We start from the raw sequence: 25,842 nt of genomic DNA, 5'->3' as shown, positions 1-25,842 counted from the left end.
GCTATACAAACCCACCCTAGTCTATTACTTATGATTGATGGATTATACTTGTGACTTCATAAACTCACTCACGTGCAAGGGCGGAACCAGGAATTGGAGTTGGGGGCTACTAGAAGTTGATGGGGTCCGGGGGCAGCGTCCCCGGAAATTTTTTTAGAGTTATCTACGACATTACTCCTATTTAACGCATAAAATAACTGTAAAACATTAGCATAAATACACTATTAAAGTTGATGAAACAAAATGCCTTACACAAGGTGAGATAATATCTATTGAAGTTGTGTTCGACGAGACTTCAAGGAATAAAAATCATCTATTACAAAATCTAAATTGACTTTCTCAGCAAGTTCTCGTTCAATGTAAAGAACCATGCAATCTGCAAGAAATTCATCATCCATTTTGTTACGAATGGCTGTCTTAACATGCTTCATAGCTGAAAATGCCCGTTCTGTAGTCGCCGTCGAAACGGGAAGAGTTAATACTAGACGAATCAATCTCTCAGTCAGATAATAGTTCTGTGACTTTCTTGACGTAACTAGTTGTGACATAATTCAGAAAGTGTGGAAACCCTTTGAAACTCAGGATCAAGTATTACATCATACTGATAATGCTCCAACTCACATCTCAAAGCATGGATTTCTTGTGAACTGAAATCTTGAGTATAAAATTTGCTTGCAAGATTGCATATGTCTTCAATTTTAAATGCTTTGAAGGAATCACTCGGATCCAAAGCAGAGCTTAGAGTAAGAAGTTTCACTGATTTCTCGTTGAATCTACTATTTAACTCCATCAATTGAAAATCAATTACCTCATTGAAGACATCAAAGTGATAATGGTGTTCGATTGTAATAGGATCTTGTCGTTGACATGAACGAACGACGCACTCTATAACGACCACCCACATCAGGAATATCAATGTCATGTTTGGTACAAAATAACTTCACTTTCTCAAAATAACTTCACTTTCTCAAAAAATGTATCCCACTCATCTTGTCTAAATCTGGAAAGGAGAGCTTTCGTTGTTGAACTAATCTCAAGGCATTCAAGATATCCAAGGATTTACGTTGTAGAGCTTGGCAAAGTAAATCTGTGATTCCCATGATTTTATCAATCAAATGCGAGAGAAATATGAACTCAAAGGTCATAATTGCAGCATAAACACCACTAGCTTCCCCACGTATAGATCCAATTGCCCCATCGTTACTGAGATGTTCAAGAACTTTACATGATGCACCATACATTTCTATCAAGCTCCTAACAGAGTCATAGTGAGAGCTCCAACGAGTGGCTCCAGCTCGATGAAGTGCACTCATTTGATTAGCTCCTCTACCAAACTGTCTTTCTCCAGTAGCCAACATGAGAGTAATCTCATCCCGTTGAGTAGATTGTAACTCACTAATGCGTTTAGGAGAAGAACCCACAAGATTAACAACGGAAGTCAAATGTGAAAAGAATTGTCAAATGCAAGGCATCTCCTTAGCTGTTGCCACTAATGCTAGTTGCAGTCGATGGGCAAAACAATGAACATAATATGCATATGGACAATCTTTGAGAAACAATGCTTGAAGTCCATTCCAAGCACCCCGCATATTGCTAGCACCGCCATACCTTTGACCACGCATCATTTGAACTTGGAGATTGTACCTTGTAAGAATATTAGTAAGCTCAAAGTAATGCTATAATTGAAACATTAATAGTTGAAGATTGTAGAGCTCAAAGTGACAAGAGATTGTACCTTGTAAGAATAACAGAGATTTCATTTTTCAGAGTAATTGCTGCAGTATCACTAACACCAACAATATCAAAAAAGCGCTCAATTAGAATGCCCGCGCGATTGACAAATCTTAACACAATTGCCATTTGCTCTCTTTTAGCAGCATCTTGTGCTTCATCAACAAGAATACAATAACTTGCATCTCCAATTTCCTCACGAATCACCATTCTCACTTTGTTAGCAAGAAGGTGCAAGATTTCCTTTTGTATTTTTGGACTTGTATATGTTGCATTTTGAGGGGCATTCTCCAATACCACCTTTGCAATATCCTCATTTAAAGTAGCCATCATCTTTACCATTTCAATAAAATTCCCTCGATTTAATGAATGAGGGGATTGATCATGGCCTCTAAAAGCACATCCCTGAAATGCAAGCCAACGAATACTCTGAATTGCTGTCTTTAGGCGCAACCTATTCTTCATGACATCCTCCTTTGATTGTGCATTCATTACCTTGTCAATACGTTGGGTTGGTTTCATCAAATCCTGGACACATCTCACACAATTGTTATGTGACGAAGATACACTTCCAACATGAACAAGAAATACACATTTCTCTCCGTTGTTAACTCTCTTCCAATTGTTGAACCCTTCATTAACTAAAGCAGAGCTACTTTTAGTCTCAATAATGAAACACGGAAAACAATACGCTTTATCCTTAGAAGGAGAATACTCCAACCATGGAAATTATTTGTACCAAGCATACTTAAATCGGTGATGCTGGTCCCCAACTTCTATCCAAGGATACTTAGAAAGTTTTGGTTGAAAAGGCCCTGCATTTAGATATTTACGTCTAATCTCATCTCATTGATTAACTGGATAATCACTAATTGGGATACGTAAGTCTGGATCTCGTTGAAAAAAAATCGTGTCTATGGTGTGCACATTAGGAATTGAACTTTCAACCACAACAGTTTCAGAAGTGCGCAAATTAGGAATTGAAGTTTGTGCTGCTGCATTTTGTTGATCATCAGGAATACCATCTTTCTTTTTAAAGAAGGAAAATAGAGTTTTCCCTCTTTTAGGTGGTGCTTGATGATGGCCATTATGTTTATAACCTAAGTAAGTAGAACAATTTTAGTTATCTAAGGAAAATTAAAACAAATGGCATGTCGCCCACATGCCTGGGATTAAAGAAAAACTCTATTCCAAATTAAAACAAATGACATGTCACCCACATGCCTGAGATTAACAAGAACTCTAACCTTTTTACAAGGTGATGATATCTTTGTCGGCCACTTCACTATGAGCAAATATGAGCAATAAAGGACGTTGCAAGCTGCAACCATTATAATAAAAAATTGTCACGATTGAGCATAAAAAAAATACAATTAGGGGCTAATGGGCTACAAGTGGAATACCACCATTCAAACCCTTATAAGTTATACCAACCTTATATAAGCAGGAGCATAGGAATTAGGATGAGCAGAGCCGCACTATAGAGGGTGGAAGTGGAAAGAGTTGAATCTCGCACGGCACAAGCAAGCTATTGTGGAAAGAGTCGAATTCTCGAAGACTCAAGAGCCACTTCGGAAGAGGTGAATCAAGTTATTGTGAAGGGCTGAAGGCCTTCTTAGATGGTCATGGATTATCATTCATGGGCCTTAGTTTATTAAGAATTGGGAGAGAAATTAATAGTGGGCCTTAGTTTATTAACTCATAACTTGTATAATAAGAAAGAGCATGATTAATGGGCCTAGCCTCTATTTACATATATCTATTTATGTATATATATATATGTATAAGTATATTTTTTTAAAAAAAAAAAATCTGCACTAGGCTGTAGCCCAGTGCAGTCCCCCCCAGTTCCACCCTTGCTCACGTGGGACCCATGTCTGCACAAACCAATGACCATTATGTCAAAAATTAACCAAAACAGTAACATCATGTATGACGTGTCGTGCTAATGTGTGAAGTAACATCATAAAGTGTGTTACTCTTTAGTTGCAGAGAATATATTCTCTATAAAAAAAAAGTAACTCTTTAGTTGCAGAGAATATATTCTCTGTAAAAGGGTGTAACTCTTTAGTTCCATCAACAACTTCAAGGTTAATACCATTAATCTATATATACATATATATGGTTGTTCTTGATAATATACATACCAACATAAAATATGAATTTAGATCAATTGAGGATTTGGGTCAATGATCTTTGATTGTCAAGTGGTTCAAGTGATCAGGTAAATATACAACTTTTAATTGTTTTAGGAAATTCTTTTTCATTAATTGTAGATGCTCAAGTGAATGTCTATTGTTCTCAGGATGATATTCTTGGACACGAAATAAAACAAAAAGACGAAAATATTGATGAAATTGTGGACGAATTTTCCACCGACATGGTATGATATTTAACTCAATTAATATATGTTTTATTATATCAATTTGTAATAAAAAAATTATTAATTTCTAACATAATTAATCCATTTTTAGGTATTCAATTCACGCCAATCTCTTGTTGTTGGATTCAAAATACTAGACGCAGTTTAGGATATATCATTGTCATTAAAAGGTCAGAGACTAGTCTAATCGGGAAGAGTCCTAGACTGTTGTTCCAATGTGATCACGGTGGCACGTACAGAAACAAGAAAACCTCCACAAAGGTTACAGGCACAAAAAAATTGATTGTCCTTTCAGATTGAAAGGGGTGAAAATGCGAACAGGGGATGACTGGATGGTAAGGGTGGTATGTAGAACACATAATCATGCTCCTGCAATGTATATGGAGGGACATCCATACCCCGGTCGGCTCTCTAAATTCGAAACCCAGTTCATGGTACATCTATCTACGAAAAATGTGAAGCCACGAGATATTTTGACATCGTTGAAGAAGCAGAATCCGGACAACGTGTCTACCATTAAGACTGTATATAATGCACGCCAGAAATTTCAAACTGCAGAGAAAGCCGGTAAAACCCAGATGCAAGTTGTCATGTCATTCCTACAATGTGAAGGATACATTTTCGAGAGTCAAACAAATGTTGTAACCAATGAGCTTGAATATTTATTCTTCGCACATCCAGGATCATTAGAGGGATGGCGTGCATTCCCGCACATGTTATTGATGGACGCAACATATAAAACAAACAGGTATAGGATGCCTCTCCTTGAGATTGTCGGCATGACTGCAACTAATATGACATTTTGCATAGCATTCGTGTTCCTGCACTCAGAAAAAGTGTTCAATTATACTTGGGCTTTAAGGTGTCTGCAATCAAGAATGGATGGATGCACTGGTCCACGAATTATTGTCACCGACAGAGAGTTGACCTTGATGAATGCATCTGCCTAGGTATTTCCTGATGCTAAGAAATTACTTTGTAAATGGCACATCTATAGGAGTATTTTTGAGCATATACAGGTCATCAATAACATACAACAAAACTTGGAATACATTCTACAAAATGTGGACTAAGTTGCTGGAATCTGAAACTGAGAATGCGTATGTGTGCAATTTGGTGGACCTTGAGATAGTGTTTCAAAACTTTCCAGGTATTATTAATTATCTTAAGGATGTATGGTTGGCATCGTATAAGGAGATGTTTGTATTCGCATGGACCGACAAATATATGCATTGAAGCAACCGGCATGAAAAAACAATGAAGTCGCCACCAATTGATTTTTAGCATGCAATTGGACATCCATTTTGGTCTACGAGAAAAGTGGGTAAGGGGGTCTATTGAGCATGGGGAAGGTGTTAGGCATCCCACAACTCCCGAAAACAGTTACCTTCACTCCTATTTGGCTCTAATTTGTTTTGAGGAATGATTATATGTCCCAAATGTTTTAATGATTTTTCCATATGCCCAGAAAATCATATATTATCAAATGGGTGGAAATGTTCTATTAATGTTAGACCAAGATTTGTTTTTTAAAATCTTATTTCTATGGGTTTTGATAAAAAAAAAGAAAAAAGGTGCACGGGATCACTATGGCCATTCCCGGCTTGGCAAAAAATGTTTAATGAAAAATTCCGCTTGAAGTGGTTTTTGATAAAAAAAAAAGGTGCACGGGATCACTATGGCCATTCCCGGCTTGGCCAAAAATATTTAATAAAAAATTCCACTTGAAGTGGTGTTTGATAAAAAAGGGTGCACGGGATCACTATGGCCATTCCCGGCTTGGCCAAAAGTATTTAATAAGAAACTCCACTTGAAGTGGTCTTTGATAAAAGAGGGTGCATGGGATCACTATGGTCATTCCCGGCTTGGCCAAAAATATTTAATAAGAAACTCCACTTGAAGTGGTCTTTGATAAAAGAGGGTGCACGGGATCACTATGGCCATTCCCGGCTTGGCCAAAAATGCTTAATGAAAAATTCCACTTGAAGTGGTGTTTGATAAAAAAGGGTGCACGGGATCACTATGGCCATTCCCGGCTTGGCCAAAAATATTTAACTTGGTCTTGGATGAAAAATCCAAATCGGAGTGGGTTTTGATGTTCTTGATGATTTGGAAAAGAGACTATTTGGATAAGAACATGGGAACGGGTTTTGATGGTTTTGGAGAAGAGTTTTTTGGGAACTTGGTTGATTCACCAAAAAGGCCCACAATCAAAAAGGTTCAATTCAAGCCTTACTCACAATTATATTCTTCATGAGAAAAGAAAGAATTCATTTATGGCTCATTGAATGGGCTAAATATCTTTAAACCCACTTTTGAGTCCCTAAATAAATTCTTAAAAACATATTTGCTTTCCGGGTCCACGAAATCCAAATGTTTTGGATGAATGCCAATGGAACCCCAATATCTTGAATGTTCCTTGGTATTTAAACAAAACATAAGGATTCCATAATTTGATATTGGTGTGTTTATTAAAGTGAGACGGCTTGGATTAATTCTAATGACTAACATGTTTCATTTATTTTCATGGCATTCAAACAATCCTAGCATGCATCTAAGGCATCATGGCATAATAACATGGCCTAGCATACATCTATGGATCATGGCATAATGTGAGAATTGAAAGTCCTAAGCATGCATTCTAATGGAATCATCATTCACAAAAATCATTTCTTAATTTCTATATGCTTCTAGCATCCTAGAATATCATGTATGCATTTTCACTATTTTTTACTACACTATTACAAATGTTACACTTTACAATTATATACAAACTAAAAATAATAAAAAAAAACATATACAAATATAATACAAATATAACCCATGAAGGCCAATGCTCAAATCCAACCCAATTCCTCCATGTATGTCTTTTAGCCCAAGTCCTCTAAATTGCTTCTTGGCCCAAGTGGTATCACTCGACCCAAGTCCAACAAGCAAACACAAAAAAAATGGGGTCAAATGGATAGCCAAACATAATATCAAACCAAGCCCATATTTAAAGATTCACATACACATATAAACATATATGATAACATCATACACATATTCATCTCCAAACCATGTATACCTACCTATACCTATATAAACACATGTACAAATATACACATTTACCCATAGGTGTACACACATATACATATACGAACACATTCAATGTATACACACAAACCTACGGTATTTATACCCACATACACACACTGTACATATACATACGCACTGTACTGCACACATATATACACACACCCTGCACACATATACATACTATATATATATATACACATACACTATATATATATACACACCATATACTGTACACATATATACAAACACGCTACATATATATACATACAAACAAATATGAACCCGTATATGTAGAAACCACTATATGCATACACAAAACACAAAAGGCAAAATCCAGACATAGAGTCTCAAATACAGAAGTCAAAATCTCAGTCACTCATCAACATAGAACCAGCACAGCAAACTCGAAATGGGAATAGAGGCCAAGAACACTAAAGAAAAATCCAGAGAATGAATCCGAAAATGAATCTAAGAACAAATCTGAAAAAGAACATAATCACAATGGCATGGAGCATCGGGTATGAATATATCACGCATGAATCTAGAGAAATAGGAAACAGGGCATCAAAAACGCATACACGAGATAGCACCAAATCAAAACAACAAGCAGTGCATCTTTTAGAAGATTAAAACCATAGGCAAAACTAAAATATGCATCCTACTATTTTGAAATAGAACCAGAAGCTCTCTTCTAAAGTTGGGCCCTTGGCCCTCCCCCTAAAAGGCCTATTAAGGGGAGGAAGGCTTGCCCCTTATAAACTGAATATTGTTGTTGTTTTTAACCGATGTGGGACTTTGTCCAACACCCCTTGCACTCGTGGACTGGGTATCTCTGCCCAAGGCCCAACAAGTGGACTTCTTATCGAGGATGAGTGCACAACGGCCTGCTCCGATACCATCTTATAAAGTTGGGCCCTTGGCCCTCCCCCTAAAAGGCCTATTAAGGGGAGGAAGGCTTGCCCCTTATAAACTGAATATTGTTGCTGTTTTTAACAGATGTGGGACTTTGTCCAACAAAAGCAGAAGTGGAACCAGAAAATGGCGGAGAAGTAAATCAAAGCAGATGACTACCTTTCCCGATTCTGCTTCTCTTCTTCTCTTCTGTGCCTGACTGCAGCCTTTCCCGATCTTACTCCTTTCGATCTAGCTTTCCGTTCATGTTTTGTGCGGAACCTTTCTCCCTCACACAAAGACCTCTCTCGATTTCTCCTCCTTTACCCTCTCTCTGTTTTTTCCTTCTTTTTCTTTTTTCCTCTGTTTTTGTTCTTTCCTCCCCGATTTTCTCTCTTTCCGGCGGCTACTTTCTATTGCTCTCTCCCTTTTGTTTGTGTTGTACTGCTGCCTTTTTTCCCTTCCTCTAAAACCCTATGGTGTGCTCTTTATATTGTGCAACTATCTCCCCACTAAAACCCTAGCTCTTTCAATTTTCCTTTTTGCCCCTACTTTTTCTCTTCTTTTAACCAAGATGACTACCCTTTTTTGTCTTTTCCATTCTTTTACAAAACCCTAATAAAGGCACCACCTTTTCTTTCTTAAGGTTTTTATTTATTATTTATTTAATTCCCCTATTTTTTAGATATTTTCTAGGGTTTTGTTTTTTTACAATTGGGTCAAAATTTAGGAATTAGGCCTTAAATTTTGAATTTATGAGTCCACGGGCTTTTAAGCGAAGACACAAGTTTGGACTTCATTTTCCTTCCTTTAATTTTTATTTTAGATTTCATATCTTTATTTTTCTTTTATTAATATTTTGGCCGGACGAAAACCGGTTACTACATGCATTTTGGAAACCAAACAACTAATAGAGTCGAGAGCCAGTATGCCAAGTTGAAACGATACTTGGAGTCATCACAGTCAGATTTGGTGACATCACTGTCGTTTATTCATCATTTCATCCAATCACAGGACATAGCTATCAAAGTGAGTATTGAGTAGAGCAAAATTATCGTCCAACATCGATTCAATATGCCGCACTTCCAAGAATTATGTGGTTTCGTTTCAATTCACGCATTGCATATGATTTTGAAGGAATTTGAGCGATCTAAGAATACCAGAGAAGTTTCCTACAAATGCGGATGTCAACTTCGTACGAGCTATGGACTACCATGTACACACGAGCAAGCAATATATTTGAATGATGGTCGTCCCATACCAATTAATTCCATAGATAATTTTTGGAGGAAACTTGACTTATCACCGCGTGTGTCTCTCCAAGACAATGACATCGATTGTGTCGTCGATCTGCAAGTGTTCACTAAACAGTTTAAGCGGCAAACAAGGCATGGCAAATTCAGTCTTTTAAGGAAGTTGAGAGAGATAATCACACCATCAACAACTTTAATTCGTGAACCTGTTGTTAAGACGAACACTCGTGGACGCCCCTCCTCGAAGAAAAAAGTTGCATCAAATACTCGTGCTAATCCGTTTGCATTAGTGTACGTTGAGTCTGATTCCCCTCATTCTCGGGAACCAAGCAGACACAGTTATTCGTTTGGAGGCCCTGACTCGAAGAGCAGGGAAACATATCCACTCATGCTAATATGGCTACATTTGAGTTTGTTGAGCCAGATATTTTCCAGTTTCAGGAACCAACAAGACACAGTTGCTCCTCTACTTACAATTACTCTGTACATGCTTATGTTCGTCAGTTTCCATCTATACTTCATCCTTACATTATGCATGTACAAGAGTAAAACCTGATGAAAATTACGACTTTCGGGCAATAGCTATTTGTCTTGGTCTTCACAAAGATGCATGGGCAACTATCCGGTATAACTTAATAGAAGAGTTGCATATATTCAGGACACAGTATGTTGCAATATTTGGCAGTGATGACCAGTGGACTCGTGTTTACAACTCACTGAACTTCTTTACATTAGATAGAGAAGCACCGATTGAGCATTGGATGACTATGCCCGACATGGGTCTCTTGATTGCTTCAAAGTTCGATGTGATATTACACATTTTAAGTGCTGCACAGAGCTTCACGTATTTTCCACTTCGATCTCCTCCACCACCGTCGTATCAACATGTTGCTATTGCTATTGGGTACGTAAATAATAATCACTACGTCCAGGTTGCATTGACAGAGGGTTACCTGATGCCTCCCATTATGCCTCAATGGGTTCACTTCAGGCATGATTGCGCAACTGCATGGGCTACTCCGTATGAGGAACGAATTCATGCGTACATGCAGTATATGCGTCCTAGGTTTCCTTCTAATACCATTGTATTGGAAGATTAAAAATGTAACATGTGTTAACATGTTTGAATAAATTTTTTTTAAATATCCAAGACTTTTGTGTTATTAGTATTTAATATTTATAATCCAGTGTTTAGAAAGTCTTTCTTACAATCTCTGCATGCAAGCCACATGTACAAACACTATCTCTCTTTGTATATAAAGATATATAATGCACGTTATAACTGTGGAGATACTTCATCATTAATCAAAATGATATATGCTTAACTGCGCCTAACACAGTGAATCCTCCCAAAACCACCAAAAAAAAAACACATAGATCAACAATGAATCTAATAAATATTTTTTTCCTTCACATTTTTAGCAACAAAAGATTGCGTGTGTGATGAACAGTATTGTCTCTCTCTCTCCTTGTCAAGTTTGATTATTTGATCTTGTACTGTATCTAACATTGAAGATATCAAACAGCTTTATCGATACATGGTGAAAAAGCTCTCTCTCTCTCTCTTACTCACAGAAACTACTTTTTGTTTCCTTCACTCTTATTTTTTTCTTCCCTGACAGAGAATGGTTATACACGCACGCATACTTAATAGTCAATATCAGTAGGGTGGGTTTATATAGTAAATAGGGTGGGTGGGTTTAAGAAGACCCAAGAAAAATGATGAATATTATTTGCATCCCGTTTTATATTAAGTACACCGCATTAATCATTTAAAAATACCCTAGAGTGGGGTGTACTTAGTAAAAAATATTGTGCAAATAATGTTCATCAGAAAAATAACAAGCTATCATACCATCCATAACACAAACAGGGACGCGTCCTACATTAGCTGACGAACCAAGTCAACCCCGAAAGGCTACATATTGTTATTGGTTTTCAACTTCTACTTCACCTACTCTTCTCACAACGATTCTATTCTATAAGAGCAACCACAATAGTAGTGATTTTTTATCGTGGACAACAAAATATATTAAAATATGTGTTTTATTGATGTGGTTGGGTATTTTATTGATGTGACTTGAGTCAACAAAACACATTGGTATAATAGTATAAATTTGCTGGCTTGATTTTTGTGTAATAGAGGTGTGACTCGTATTAATTTTAGTGTAAAAAGTGTGAGTGTGAGTGCTTTGGGGCCCACTCAAGAGCAAACATATGAGCCTGTCGTTTGCCATGCCAACATCCATGTCACACCAAAATGAGGCCATTCTATTGACATTGTCTGAGAATGTACATTTTTGATGGCCCATTAAAAATGCACTTTTTGCAACCCATGCCCAATCAAATAACAATCATTGTGGTTGCTCAAACTCTGTAGCCAAAAATATTAATGCAAAATCAAGCATATCATAATCCCTAAATGCTAGACCTCTAAATCCTAAACCCTAAACTCTACACCCTAAAGCTTTAAAATGTCTTATTAAATATTTTGGTGTTCACAATGTTAGAATATAGTAGATATTGAAATTTTTTTTCTAAATTTTGAACCCCAAACTCCTAAATTCTGAACTCTAAACCCAAACCAAAATCCCTAAAAACTAAACCCCAAACCCCAAACATTTTTTTTTTGCAAGTAAGTGTAGTATAAAGAAGAAAAAAAATATGTATAATATGCGAGGGGCATACACAAGAGGGACAAAAGTCCAATTGAGACAAGGGGAACAACCTCCCATAAAGAAAACAAGGCAACATGCCAAAACAGAGAGCAAAAAGGACTCAATCCAGCCAAAGGGAAAGAAACACCGGAAAATGTTATTTTAATACTCACCTGACAAATGTTGGATACATAAGTCAAACAAAAATTCTCTTTTCCATATACGTATATTTTTCCACATAAATACCTCATTTAAAAATGAATAATTACATAATCTCACATTTACCATTCTTCTCCAATAGACATGAATTTTAAAAAAAAAAACCTATATCTAAGACACCTACTCTCCATCTCCACCATTGCTATGTTTGTCTCCATCTCCACCACTGCCACTATCCGCCTCCATCTCCGCCGCCGCCACCACCACCACCACCACCACCACCACCGTCGCTCCTCCAACACCATTGTACCTCCACAATCATCTTCTTCATTTTTTTATTATTCTTCTTCTTATTTTTATTAGTTTTCGTCTCTATCTTGTTAGATCTAAGATGTAATATGAGATCCGAGATTGTAATATGAGATCAGATATGAGATCATACAAATTTGAGATCGTATTGACAAGGGTTTTGTTTATTATGAAACAGTAACATGAACACGTTTGAATGATTTTGCAGAACTTGACAGATTAATTATTTCAGATCTAGCACTCATAAACTCAAGGAAATCCTGAACGAAAATCATGTACCCAACATCTACACCTAAATAAATAGATCTAAAGTTTTTTAAGCTTTAAATTGCGAAAAAAATAGATCTAGAGAGATCTAGAGAGAGAGAGAGAGATGGGAGAAGAAGAAGAAGAAGAAGAAAGAGATAGAGAGAGAGAGAGAGATGAAGAAGAAAGAGAAAGAGACGAAGAAGACTAAGAAAGAGAAAGAAAGAGACTAGATAGGCCCAAACCAAACGAGCATCAGAAACCCCCAGACAGACTATGGGAACACCAGAATCAACCAACAACAACCAAGCAAAAATGACACAACACCATAAAAAATCCAAGAATTTCTATGTCCTTAAATGATAGTTTGATTGTCTACATTGAAAAATCGTTGTGAACAATTATAAATTGTAGCTATTTTTGTAAGTTAGTTCAATATTGTGTTTTGGACTTGCCTATTTTGCATGATTTATTTTTGATAGTGTTAGATATCTGACAATTCATCAGATAAGTGCCCCTTAGTCCAAATCCTAGTTACATCTAGAGCAACTAATTTCTTAGTTACATCTAGAGCAACTAATTTCAAATTCTAGTTATTCATGTTAAGTACATGGGAGAAAAATAAGATATTGGGACTCAAAAATTCAAAACGCCGTAATACCAAACCCAATCCAGAAAGGGCCATAGCTTCCAGATATTCATCAAATTTGGGAACTTGTCCATTTCTTTCAAGGTGGAGTTAATGAGCTTAGTTTGAATAGTGTCAATGATGGCATGACGAATCACTCGAGCAGGCCTTTCAGAGTGGTTGGAAACTCTGTTATTCTTCAAAAACCAAATCTCATAGACTATGGTCGATAAACAGAGATGGTGGACACAAAAAAATTTCCTTGTAAGTTTGTGGATACCCATTGGGCCAAATCAGGCCAATGGAGAGTTAGCCAAGTCATAGTAGTTCGAACAGAGATGGGAATCCAAACTGAACTAGCAAATGAGCAGTGAAAGAGAGGTGATTGTGGGATTAATCCTCTTCTTGGTAGAGAACACAATGCTTGGTAGTGCAGAAACCAAATCTTTCCATCCTATCAAGAGTCCACAACCACGAGAAACTAGCAACCCAAAGGATACAAGAGTGTCATGGTATGTGATGTCTAAACCAGAGCAGGTGATGTATATTGTTTGGACTTCTACGCTCCCTAAGAATGTCCCTCGCAGCTTTAATACTGAAATTGCTTGTGCCTGTGTCTAAACCCCAAACCTCTAACCCCTAAATCCTAAACCCTAAATATTAAACCCTAAATCTTAAACCTTAGTCAATTTCACCATTCCAACCAAACCCTCTTTGTTTCCTAAACCCTTAATTTTGTTTGATAACTGAGAAATCTCCAACCCATCATGCACAATAGACAGCTGAGCCAGCTCTAAACTCAAGCCGCCAACCCAGTCCGCTCCACTCTAACGACAATTTAGATGGACCAAAGCTCGTGCAAGGAGAACCTCATGTTGTCCTTTGGCTCATGCAAGGAAATAACATCAATAATTGAGAAATTCATAGTCCTACATGCTTTTGGAAAGCTAGACCAATTCTAAACTCGGGTCGTCAACCCAATCCGCTCCACTCTTACGACAGTTTAGACAGGGTTGAAGCCCATTCAGGGAGAACCTCACATGGGCCTTTTGACTCATGCAAGTAAATAATGCTGAAATTGCTAGGCGTTGGAGTTGAAAGACTTCCGCATTTATAATTAATTATCACAATCAACTTCACTATCCAAACCAAAACTTCTTTGTTTCCTAAACCTTTAACTTTTTTTTTGGTAAGTGAGAATTTGTATAAAAGAAAAGCATATACAATATAGGAGGGGCATACCAAAAAAGCCCAAAGGCCATAGATAACAATCGAAAACAAGGACTTCGGTCAGAGACCTCCAAAAGAAAGAAAGGAGCCCAAAAAGAGACAACAAAAGGTCCAACAAAGCTATCAACTTCTTTGTTGGTATCACATTTCTCTTGCTTAGCCACCAAAGCAGTCAACTTCTCCTTTTTCAGGCAATTTCTTGTCAAATGGGGGCCACTACAAATAAAACATCCGCTACTTGAGGACTTACTTTTTCCCTCTACCAACTCTTTACACTTGCCCTTATCACCTTCCTTGGACTTCTTATCCTTTGATTTATCCTTCCACTACTTCCCTTTCCCTTTGTCCTTGAACTTTGAAGCGTCTGAGTTTTCAGTGGGTTTAGATAGCCAATAATCTACAAGAGCATCTACTGTAGCAACGGCCGAAAATAAATCTTTCATATTCTATCGCTTTAGTTCTATTTGTGCCCATGGCTGTAAGCCTGACGTGAAATTGAATAGCTTATCTCCATTCGATATGTTTTTGATGTCTAGCATCAATGAACTAAACTCAACTCCCACATACTCCCACGGCTTTCCGCTATGCTTCAATTTCTTCAGTGATTCTCTTGCAACCCACGACGAATTCGTTGGAAAAAAAACTGATCCACCAATTTATTTTTTAACGCATCCCATGTAGAAATCTTGGGACATGCGTCATGATTACTCAAGATATTTGGTATTCTAAATTTCACTGAAGATCTTTGGTTCAGGAACATTCATCTTCATCTAGGAAGCACTCCCGCCTAAGAAGCCATTCATTGCCATTTTCAACAGCAATAATTTTGTCTCCCACTTGGGCACCCTCGAGTGTGATTTGGCGAACAAACCGTTATAGAAACCTTTTAGGGCCACCAAGGACACAGCAAGAGCGTCCAACCTTTTGGACATTGATTCAGCAACATATGGGTTGGGAGGACCAAGAGTGGTGCCAATTTTTCACTCTGCAAAGTTGTCTTGCGATGGCACTAGGAACGCCTTCTTAGTCTCACCCAATTCAATGCACGATCACAACAAGTGTTTTTCTTTTGCGCACAAGATAACTAGGTTGCACACACACACATGCAACTAAGTAAGCAAGCAAAGCCATAGTTATAGGAAATTCCTCTCAACCTTTATTACGTCCCTCAAAATATACAAAGGATCTCTTGGATACAAGAGTAAGAACACACTCACAAAATTTCTCCCTCCTCCAATAGTCTACCAAAAGACTAATAAAACATCCTAGATGCAACACATACATGTACCATAACACATGCAAGGCAGTTAACAAACGCATAACTGCTTGGGAACATACATGTACCATAACACATGCAAGGCAGTTAACAAACGCATAACTGCTTGGGAGACATACCCAATTGCCTAAGGATATATATCTGCCTTGTCTTTCAGCTGCATTGTATTGCAATTGCATTGTCCAAACCAAGCCACAATTGTCCTTCTCTTACTGCAAATAACTACCAAGTCACATCAACCAAAACTGCCTACAACTTGCTCATTCAAATAAGCCAAGAAACTGTCGCAAATTGTCATTGTCTGAACAACTCTCCAGCTATCAATTCCGAGCTATTTCTTGCTGGCCACCAGCAAACACGAATCTAGTAGCTTGTTACCAAGTCTCCCGCATTCACCTTGTTGCCTTGCATGCCTTCCTCATGCTCGGCCCATCTCAACAATCATTGGTGCAGGTGCATGCCAATGCTGCCACATATCGAACCAACTCACATAGGGGCTAACACTCTTCCACCTCCTCCTCATTCACGCCAACCACACATGCTCATATGCTGCCTCCGTCCATGTCTAGCCCCGTTGACAACGAAATACTTGATCTCGAAGATGGATGATCACATGAACTGAGCTCATGGAGAAAATGATGAAAAGATTTTGAGATTTAATCTCTATTCTTTCTATGAGTTTTGCAAAAAAATAATTTGGGGGCAATAATGGCCTTTCTCTCTCCATCTCTCTCCTCCCTTTTTTATATGCGCCCGGTATGGATAGATTTAGTTCTTTATCAATGGGGTCGTGTGCGCAATTTCAATTTTGATCACTGGTCAATCCAATATTTGAATAGTAACATCATGTAGAGAGGAACATTCACTATAGAATAACTGCAAGCATTTGGAATACCCACATCAATCTATAGATTATGATCTTTGTTCTTGATTTGGTTGTTTTATGTGGTAGTTTCAATGCAAGAATAACACTTGTATCTACCATTTACATTTGCGTCTATGTTAATGCAGACCTCCACCTCCTGGCTAACATTTGTAGATTGTTAGTGAGTTAATGATAACCGTTCACCGTTGCTAATTTATATGTCCTTAGACTATCAACATTTTCACCGGAGTCAACATCGGAAAATTGACTTAGGACAGAAATGATGTGCTAAACAATGTTTAAGGATAGAATGTTAAAAACATAATTCGGTTAATTTTCACCGGAGATCAGAAAAAATCGTGTCAAACGTTTAACGGCATGTCAAAGCCACGTCAATGTTGTTTTAACAGAATTTCAATAAAAAAAAAAAAAAAAACTTATTTAGTTTGAAACGTAAAGTAGAAATTCTTATTTAACCCGAAAAATTATACATAGACTTATTTGAACTATTTCAAAAAGTACAGTAGTTTTTTTTTTTTCCATTCTTATCCCTTTGGATATTATATAAATTACAGTTTCAAACATCCAATACGTAATTAATTAGGATGGGCTAGGCAAACATGACATAGGCGAGAGCAGTCCACCGCGGCTTTCAAGGTTCAAAGTCAAGGCCTTTGCCTTGCTTGTATACAATTGTTTCACATTGGATCTCTGTTCACTTACTAATTTCACTAAACTTCTCTTTGCATTTGTTCTGAATGGACAGTTGGAGGACAAGAACCCGTCCACCAAGTGCAGATACGCCTCCAGGTCATGACAACATGCCACGTCTGCGTTTGGCTTCAGATATGGCGACATTTTTGTCTCCAAACGTAGTTCCGTTCCCACGTGTGAGTAGGACAAGCTATTGAGAATCCCACCCAAACGACTTCCCCTTTCCGTTTCCCTTTGCTTTTGCTCCAATCGTTCGTCCACGAATGTGGCTGGAACCTTTGTTATCACATCTTGATTGTTTACTATTCTCAACACCTTTATGTTTTTGGAGTTAACTCGATCTGCAAATGCTCTGTTGCCCACACGAGGTCCTCCAAAAGTGAACACGGCTACGGGTGGTGGTTCTGCCGCGTCACAGGAGCTAACTAGTTCGTCTGCTACTAATATTGCTAAGGCCGACCCAAGACTATGGCCGGTGACTGTGATGCTCAGGGGCTCCCCCTTGTATAATTTTATCAGTCTTTGCACCTCTTCGACCACTGACTCTGCTAGGCTAGGCACGTGAGCGCCACGGGTTTTGAATAAGCTCATGAACCCGGACTCCACCTTCGGGATTGGGCCTTCTGCAATTGGATCCTCAGGGTTAACGGGCTTGTTGTTGGACATCGGAACCAATTGGGCCCGAAAATTCTCAGCCCACTCGAGACAGGTGGATGTTCCGCGGAGGGAAATGACGATATCCCTCCTCCCCATCCGTTGGATCTCCCTCCTGTCATCGCAGACCGCCACGTACCCGATCCAGCTCGACCGCTGCGTCATCCACCCTAGATCCGGAGCCACTTCATCCACCCAGCAGGGCAGCCCAACCGAGGTGGTGCTATAGAGACTTTTGGTCACCTTGTAACACCTATCAGGCAGCGCCACGTGTCGCCGCGGGAAGGCGGCTTCCTCCTCCGAAAACGTGGGATTCGAATGGAAGGCATGGTATGCTGCTTGCACGAACTCCCCGTACCTGACCACCTCCCTCCGAAGGTTCTCATCGAGCGGGTCAAGTAGGCCGGCCCAGTCATTAGAACCATGGTACTCCCGCCATCTGGATCCCAGATTATTCCTGGGAGAATATTCGGCGGTCTTGGATAAGAGGCGTTTGAGGCGGTTGAGATGACGTGGAGACATTTCCTCCGCGGCCTTCATTTCAGGCCAAGTTCTGGCGAGATTGAGGCCTTCTAGCATGGCTAGGCCATGGACGTTGGATGGGTTCTTAATGTGGACAGGCTGATCTGCAGGTTGAGGAGGTTCAGGCTGTTTTGTCTGAAGGATGAGTTTCTCGAGGTTTGCAAGATGCTTTCTTGTAAAGTCATGATGATGATCAGTAGCCGGTTTCAGAGTTGAGCGAGTAATATTAGAAGTTGGCTTTGATGATGCGGGATTCAAGGGGGAGCTTTGGCATTTGAAGCTGCTCCGTTTTGCCAAGAAAATCTGATGGTTGTGGGTGTGGGTACTGATCATCTGCATCAAGTTTTGATGATTTGAACCAAAGCAAGTGGAAATCAAGATTCAAGGCAGAGTAGAGTACCCAAGGTCCCAAACATGTATATATATATACATGTTGAGAGATTTGCAAATGGCCTTGACTTTCGTTGTAATTACAAGGTCGAACCATGGATTATTTCAAGATGGCAGGCTTGAAAATACAAGGATGTAGAGGGCTTTGCTTTGGCAACAGTCGTAGAGTTGACCATTTCGGTCTTGAGACGCAAGGTACGCGTCTCCTTTTGTTATTTCCTACAAATTTACTTGTTAGATTATATATGGATATAGGAGTATTCAAATTCTTTTGGACTTTTCACGAATGTAAACTAAATCTAACTACCCTAATCTGACCAAATATTAATTATCAAATTTAATATGCATAAGTTATGAGAAATCAAGAAACACCAAGCTAGGTAGGTAGCAATAGTATACACGTTCGGACATAAAGCCATGGATGTGAACGTATTAATTAATTGTTTGACTCAATTATAACCATTTTGTGAGATATTTTCCGAACTACATGCTTTGAGACGTTCAATACATAGCTCTCTCTACTTGTTCATACGTATGAGGTTTAATTTCTCTAGCTTTATACTAATATATATATATATATATATATATATATACATACACACAAGTTATGTATAAGCCTCAAAAGTGCATTGTTTTGAAATATTCAGAGACATATAATTCGTATTCAAATGTCAAGACATTTCTCTCCACATATGAACAAGATCTAAGTGCATTGAGAATTAAAGTAAATGTTTGAATCTTAATCTGAAACAATACTGGGGTTGAATATAGAATGAGTTATAATTCATATCAATTGACAGTCAAATACCATTGGGTTACTTCTTTCGAGGAAAATATTATTGTTCCCATCAGAGACACAAGAATTGATACTTTCTTTCTTGTGTAAGAGAGATCATTTTATCTTGGAAAATTATTGTTCGATTACCAGAAGCAATTCTATGGGACAAACCAATCTTAAGGAGACATTGTTCTACGCTGGACTTTGTCATATATGAGTACTTGATCCTACAAACAAGTTTTTATTCCTATACGATTTTTGTTTGACTTCCTTTTCATTTATGTTGTTATATTGTATATATGTGATATAATAAAATAACTGGTTAAGTAAATTCATCATACAATTCTATCAGGACCTAACATTATAGTCAAATACACAACCATTCTTAAGATTGAATTGGACAATAAGAAAACAACATTCTTAAGATTGAGTTTGTTTATATATTGCTTAGGAGTCAATATTCTTAAGATTGACTTGAACAACAATAATGCTACAACTCTTTCAGACACTTGAGCCACTCATGTAACGATAAGATAGTGTGTATTCTCGTGGTAACCAGAGTTCGAATCCTATAGGTATTAGAATTCTCCTACGTACCCCTAGTCTTGTAACATCATGACCATAGGAAAAACACACTCTTTTCCGCTTTGAATTGTAATCTTGACGGAAAATTAGGCAATCAAAATTTGACCGTCAATTAGTGATTTGAATATGTAGCAAAATCGAAAAAAGACGCCTAAGCCTAATATTGGCACTTGGCAGGAGGTTAGATAAAGAACGATTTCTCTTTTATGCACTTTATGTCAAAAAGAAAGAAAAGTACATTTTCTTACAAAAACACATTTTAGAAAATTCTGAATACCCTTAGGGTCTGCTTGGTATTATTGTTGTTTTCAGTTTTTTGTTTTTATTTTTAAAAAATAGAATAAAAATTAAAGACAGTGCTTGGTTCTATTTTTTATTTTGGTTTTTATGAAAACGGGAAACATGTTTTCTAAAATTTTGAAAACAAAAACAAATTGTTTTCGAAAGTTTTGAAAACACAACTCTTCTTCTCACGCACGACACACACGCCTTAGGTTACATATAGATATATATATATATATATATATATATATATATATATATATATATATAACCTAGGGCGTGTGTCCATTGAATCAAATTGGATGAGAATATATATATATATGTTACTTTTTTTTGAACTGTAATAGGTGTTATTTAATGCATATTAACAATATATTTTATAATATAGAAGCATAAACAAACATCTTTGTTTCATTTTTTCCTTTTTATTTTCAATTTTAAGTGCGCAACCAAATAAATTTTAATTTTATGTTTTATATTTTTGTTTTTAAAATTTTTGTAAGTACTGATACCAAACACAACCTTACATAATTGTGCTATGGTGGCAATTGGCGAAGTGCTAACGCCTGTGGAAGTGGAAATTGTGTAAGTGGAGCATGATTTGTTTGTGGACTAACATGCATGCATTTTGGGGGATAACTCATGACACTGGTTTCGTCCGTCCGCATCCATGGATTCTAATGCTTAATTAGTGTACTAGCTATCTCAAATCTTGAGATAGACGTACATGATTCATATGAAATCGTGCGCCCTACATATTTTTACATAATACATATGAAATTGTGTGCGTTCATCTAAACATTTTAGATAGCCTAGACAAAAAATACTTATAAATACTGGAATCTATAAGTCCGCTGTAATACTAATGATAAATACTTTTAAAACATGTACACAATTTGCTGTGGGATAAGCCACATGTATGTATGGTTAAAAAACAAGTTTACAAAATTGCTTCACATTTTTAGTTCACATTGGAGAATTTCTGTATGTATGTGTATATATATATATTGCATTAAGCGGCAAACGTGGATCATGTTTTGATAATTGACATTTCCAAGCGTGGATTCATCTTAAAGTTACTTTGCATTTTTTTTCCTTTCCTTTTCCAGCTCTTGCAGTGCAGGTGCAACTACAATAAAGGTCGCTTAGAGTAGTGTGTGTGTATATATATGGTTAGGTACGAGTTGGTCGATATATATATGAAACACATGCCAATTATATATGGTTTATATAATAAAAAACTATTTCCATCTTTTTATGGTCAAGAAGTGGAATCGCCACATATAAAAAGAGATACGATATCAAATATATACATATTAATACCATCAATGAATTCATATAATACTACGTGTATAGCGACACTCGAGAAAATGGTCTTGAGAACAATAATTGAAGCTGCATTATCATTTAATGGGGATGGACCAGATTAATACATACAGGCACAGCACTACCACTTTCAATTATGATTTACGTTGTGGAGAATGACTTCATCCCGATCCATGGCCACGTTGTTTTATACTATAAATTATCTCTAGCTTCAACCTTTATCATTATCATTTTCGGGTTTGTGCTTCAACCACTACTTTTTGCTCTTAATTTCAAATAAAGTTCCAATAATAATAATTACTGCACATTTCTACACGTGAGCATTTGATAGAAACGACAATTTCATTTGCTGTCTTCTCTCTCGATAATCAATTGGTGTGTTTGTCGCCACTGATAGTTGACTTCATGTTTCTCGATTTATTTCGATCTTCTTATGATGAGGTTTGAAATTCGACCGACCTATCAGGTTGTTTTATACTATAAATTGGAGTAGTTGAATGCATTTTTTTTACTGGTGAGTGTTTCCTTTCATTCCTGCACAAGAAGCAAAACGTAAGTTATGATAGGGCCTGCTCGGAGGTACCTCGCCAACGCTCAAGTCAATACGGTACTAAATTTGGGATGATGGCTCGTTGCTTGGAGATTTGTCTTTTGCTCAGTAAGTAATTTTGAGTACAGGAGTTAGAATGCTTACGTTTTGCTTCTTGCACAGGAAGCAAAACGTAAGTTATGATAGGGCCTCGAGGATGTGCTCGGAGGTACCTCGCCAATGCTCAAGTCAATACGGTACAAAATTTGGGATGATGGCTCGTTGCTTGGAGATTTGTCTTTTGCTCAATAAGTAATTTTGAGTGCAGGAGTTAGAATGCTTACTTGGTATTTGAGGTCTCCTTTTTATATGAGTTGAAGTGTTCTTGTGATGGTAGGAATTGGACTCTCTCTCATTGATTCTCACGAGAATTTCTCGGAGGGCAAACCCCAACTGTGTTCCTCTCCAAAGGAGAGTTGGACTCTTCTGAGAGTTAATATTGTCCTATTGTACTTCACCGTGGTCGGATATATGTAATGTATCTCAGTCGGATGAGGGTGAACTCATCTCGGTTGGGTATGGGAGCCTACCTTGGTCGGGTTAGGTATAATTCTCCTTGGTCGGTATCTAAAAAGCAACCTCGGTCGGTCTCGAGGTAATTTCTTATTGATGTCTAACTGGATAACTTTTGCCTCGCTGACTCAGACGTGCCACGTGTCCATGCATGATTGGTAGGGTTATTTTGGTAACATCATCTTATATTAAAAAAAAAGAGAAGAAGATGGTATGTGGAATCTAAAGGATAAACGTATGTATGGGCAAAGTATGATGGATTATTGCTAAGGTACGTTAAATAAGGAAGGGTTAAGTTGCCAAAACGAGGGACACGTTCAAGGATGGTTATTGTTTGACCAGATGTTATTAGGAAGTTAAAAATGTTCAGTCAGTATAATAAGGCTTTTAGTTATAGCAACGTGACACATGCATTACTTATTTTGTTATATTAAAGTATCTGCCATCTTCTTATTATAACATAACAAATAAAACATATAACACGTTGAGGCCTAACGAGTAACGAGATGAGAAGAATAAAGAATTGACACTTTTTTTTTTACTACCGACCAGTCTGATCACTATTTTGTTTCTGTCGTACAATTTAGAAAGCTATGGGAAGTACACATTTAGAGGGAAATTCTCTCAAAATTAAGGTTACCACCGTCTCTGAGTCTGAGGACTTCAAAAAGACAAAAAAGAAAAAAGAGATATATAAATATATAATTAAAGTTGTAAGTAATGAATCTGAGTTTGAATGAGATATGAGGTGGTGGTATATGCGGAATGCACTTTTGGCCACCACCACTTCTGAATGAGCATGTGGTTCCTGAAATAAGCCCAAGTGAAGGGATGTATTTCTTGGGAATGAGATCATTAGAATTTAGAATTGGGCCTGTGTTAAGACATAAGTGTCAGCACACACGTGATATGGATTTGTAAGTGTGATTTTACTTTCAATCACTTGAGGTGTTTTTTAATAAAGGACAAAATCATGCGATTCTTGGAATTAGAGCGGACAATACTTCAAGTGGATTGGATTGAGCCAAACATCTCTCACCTCATTCTTCTCATTTCTCTCAAAATTCTTCAAATTATAACATGATTTCGGAGTATAGACTCAATCCTAAAGCCCTTTATCTATTCGGGTCATGTTTGGGTTACCTATTGGACCTTTCGAACGCTTTTATGGATAGATCACCCACAAGGTGAGGGGTATCACATTGACTGACATCACTTCGAGAATATCAAGTGATGTGGTTTATAAGTCTGAGCTCACTTCTAATCATTTGAGGCGCCTTTAATAAAGGATAAAACTGTGCGTGCCTTAAACCCAAAGCTGTCAATATCTCAAGTGGATTAGATTGGGCCAAACCTCTCTCACTTCCATTTTCTACTTCTCACCTCATTTTCCTTATCCTTCTCTGCCTTGGCTTCTCTAGTCTATAGTGTCCATCATGAGCTGTTTAGGGAATCACTTTTGGGGCTATTCAATCGGGATGGGGAATGAAACGGTTTAGCTAAAATTGTGTGAAATTATTTAAATCTCATCCATCCATCTCATCTGATGGATGAGATTCAATATCATCATATCACCTCTTAAACCAAGAGAATACTCTCTCCCAAAAGCCATCCATTTCATTGAGAAAACTCTCTCTCTTCGTAGCCAGCAAAGGGACACACTCTCACCGACAATAGAGACCACTCTCATAGGCACTGTTGTGCACATTATACCCATACAATTGAGCACTCTTTTACTTGCCTTTTCTTACCTTTTTGAGTGAATTGATGATTGATATTGCATAAGTATTCGATATTTGCACATTTCAGGTGTGAAGGCACGAATCGGGAAGAAGGGATCCAAAAAAAGGCAAAAATGGACATTTATCCTTCCAGACATTCTCAATCGATCGGGATCCATTTCCGATCGATCGAGAAACAATTGATCAAGTTTCAATTTTCTTCCAGAGACTTTTTTGATCGATCTCAATCGATTTTCGATCAATCAGAACACTATTCACATCATGCGCAGATTTCACGAAAAAAGCCCCAACTCAAGTGGGTCTGACCCAAAACGACCCCGACGACTTCTCAAAACGACATAAGGGTTTAGGGGGTATAAAAGGATAGAGAATAGGGTTTTATCTCATTCTTGGAGGCTAGGGATTGAAGACTCAACATTCTAGACTCTTGGAGGGAGAAGGAGAGCTTGGAGGCCACCATTGGAGCTTGGAGAAGAAGAGGGTTCACAAGGGGGTTTTCTCTCTCCTCTTTTATCTTGGTTTTTATGGTTGATTTCTATAGCTTGATGATGTATCTTGACTCTATGAGTGGCTAGAATTCTTTACTAGGGTCTTAATGTAACCAAACCTTGAAGATTCAATAAACTTAGTTTCCTTATTTCTTGATTTCTCTCTCTTATTGATTGTCTATGGGTGTGCTTAATGTTTGGGTGCTTGGCCATCATTCAATTGGTTTATTGCCTAGATTGAGACCGGAGGGAGATATCTAGGATTTGCCTTTTATCATAGATATCATAGGTTGCAAGAACCATATGAATATAGGGGGCATGACCTATGCAATCGCTACACAGTTAATCCACAAATCTTAATCGGTTTTTGTCTCTTGAACTCGAATGTTAGGAATAACAAGGGTTAGAGATAGAGACACTTCCTATGTGACTAGACATAGAGCATTGGATAGGTTAGGGAGACCGATTGTCATTATTGAGAGAGAAATTAAGGATTAAGGGACCAAGGGAGTTGAATTGGACAAGTGAGGTGAAATTAAGTACCCTAGTGCTT

General features: G+C 37.7%; 4 protein-coding genes across 4 annotated transcripts; 1 reads left to right on the top strand and 3 right to left on the bottom strand.

Moving 5' to 3' along the window:
• Positions 1-68: 68 nt before the first annotated feature.
• Positions 69-1,313, bottom strand: LOC119980751. Its single transcript, XM_038823546.1, has 4 exons — positions 986-1,313; positions 622-885; positions 321-535; positions 69-197 (listed from the first exon to the last, which is right to left on the bottom strand). The coding sequence occupies exons 1-4, from the start codon at positions 1,311-1,313 to the stop codon at positions 69-71; spliced, it is 936 nt and encodes a 311-aa protein (XP_038679474.1).
• Positions 1,314-1,457: 144 nt separating this feature from the next.
• LOC119980750 (zinc finger MYM-type protein 1-like) lies at positions 1,458-3,628 on the bottom strand. The gene is made up of 5 exons (XM_038823545.1): positions 3,550-3,628; positions 2,948-3,052; positions 2,659-2,831; positions 1,736-2,445; positions 1,458-1,644 (listed from the first exon to the last, which is right to left on the bottom strand). Exons 1-5 carry the CDS (start codon positions 3,626-3,628, stop codon positions 1,458-1,460), a joined length of 1,254 nt encoding a protein of 417 aa, XP_038679473.1.
• Positions 3,629-4,425: 797 nt separating this feature from the next.
• LOC119980749 lies at positions 4,426-5,064 on the top strand. The gene has a single exon (XM_038823544.1). The coding sequence runs from the start codon at positions 4,426-4,428 to the stop codon at positions 5,062-5,064; it is 639 nt and encodes a 212-aa protein (XP_038679472.1).
• A 12,082-nt stretch (positions 5,065-17,146) lies between these two features.
• LOC119980615 (phospholipase A1-Ibeta2, chloroplastic) lies at positions 17,147-19,098 on the bottom strand. The gene has a single exon (XM_038823385.1). It carries the CDS (start codon positions 18,933-18,935, stop codon positions 17,307-17,309), a length of 1,629 nt encoding a protein of 542 aa, XP_038679313.1. The 5' UTR covers positions 18,936-19,098; the 3' UTR covers positions 17,147-17,306.
• Between the last annotated feature and the right edge of the window lie 6,744 nt (positions 19,099-25,842).

Source organism: Tripterygium wilfordii, chromosome 16 (genome assembly GCF_013401445.1).
Source record: "Tripterygium wilfordii isolate XIE 37 chromosome 16, ASM1340144v1, whole genome shotgun sequence".
NCBI classification, from domain to species: domain Eukaryota; kingdom Viridiplantae; phylum Streptophyta; class Magnoliopsida; order Celastrales; family Celastraceae; genus Tripterygium; species Tripterygium wilfordii.
Note: the sequence above shows the minus strand (reverse complement) of the source record. Positions and strands in the feature narration are given on the sequence as shown.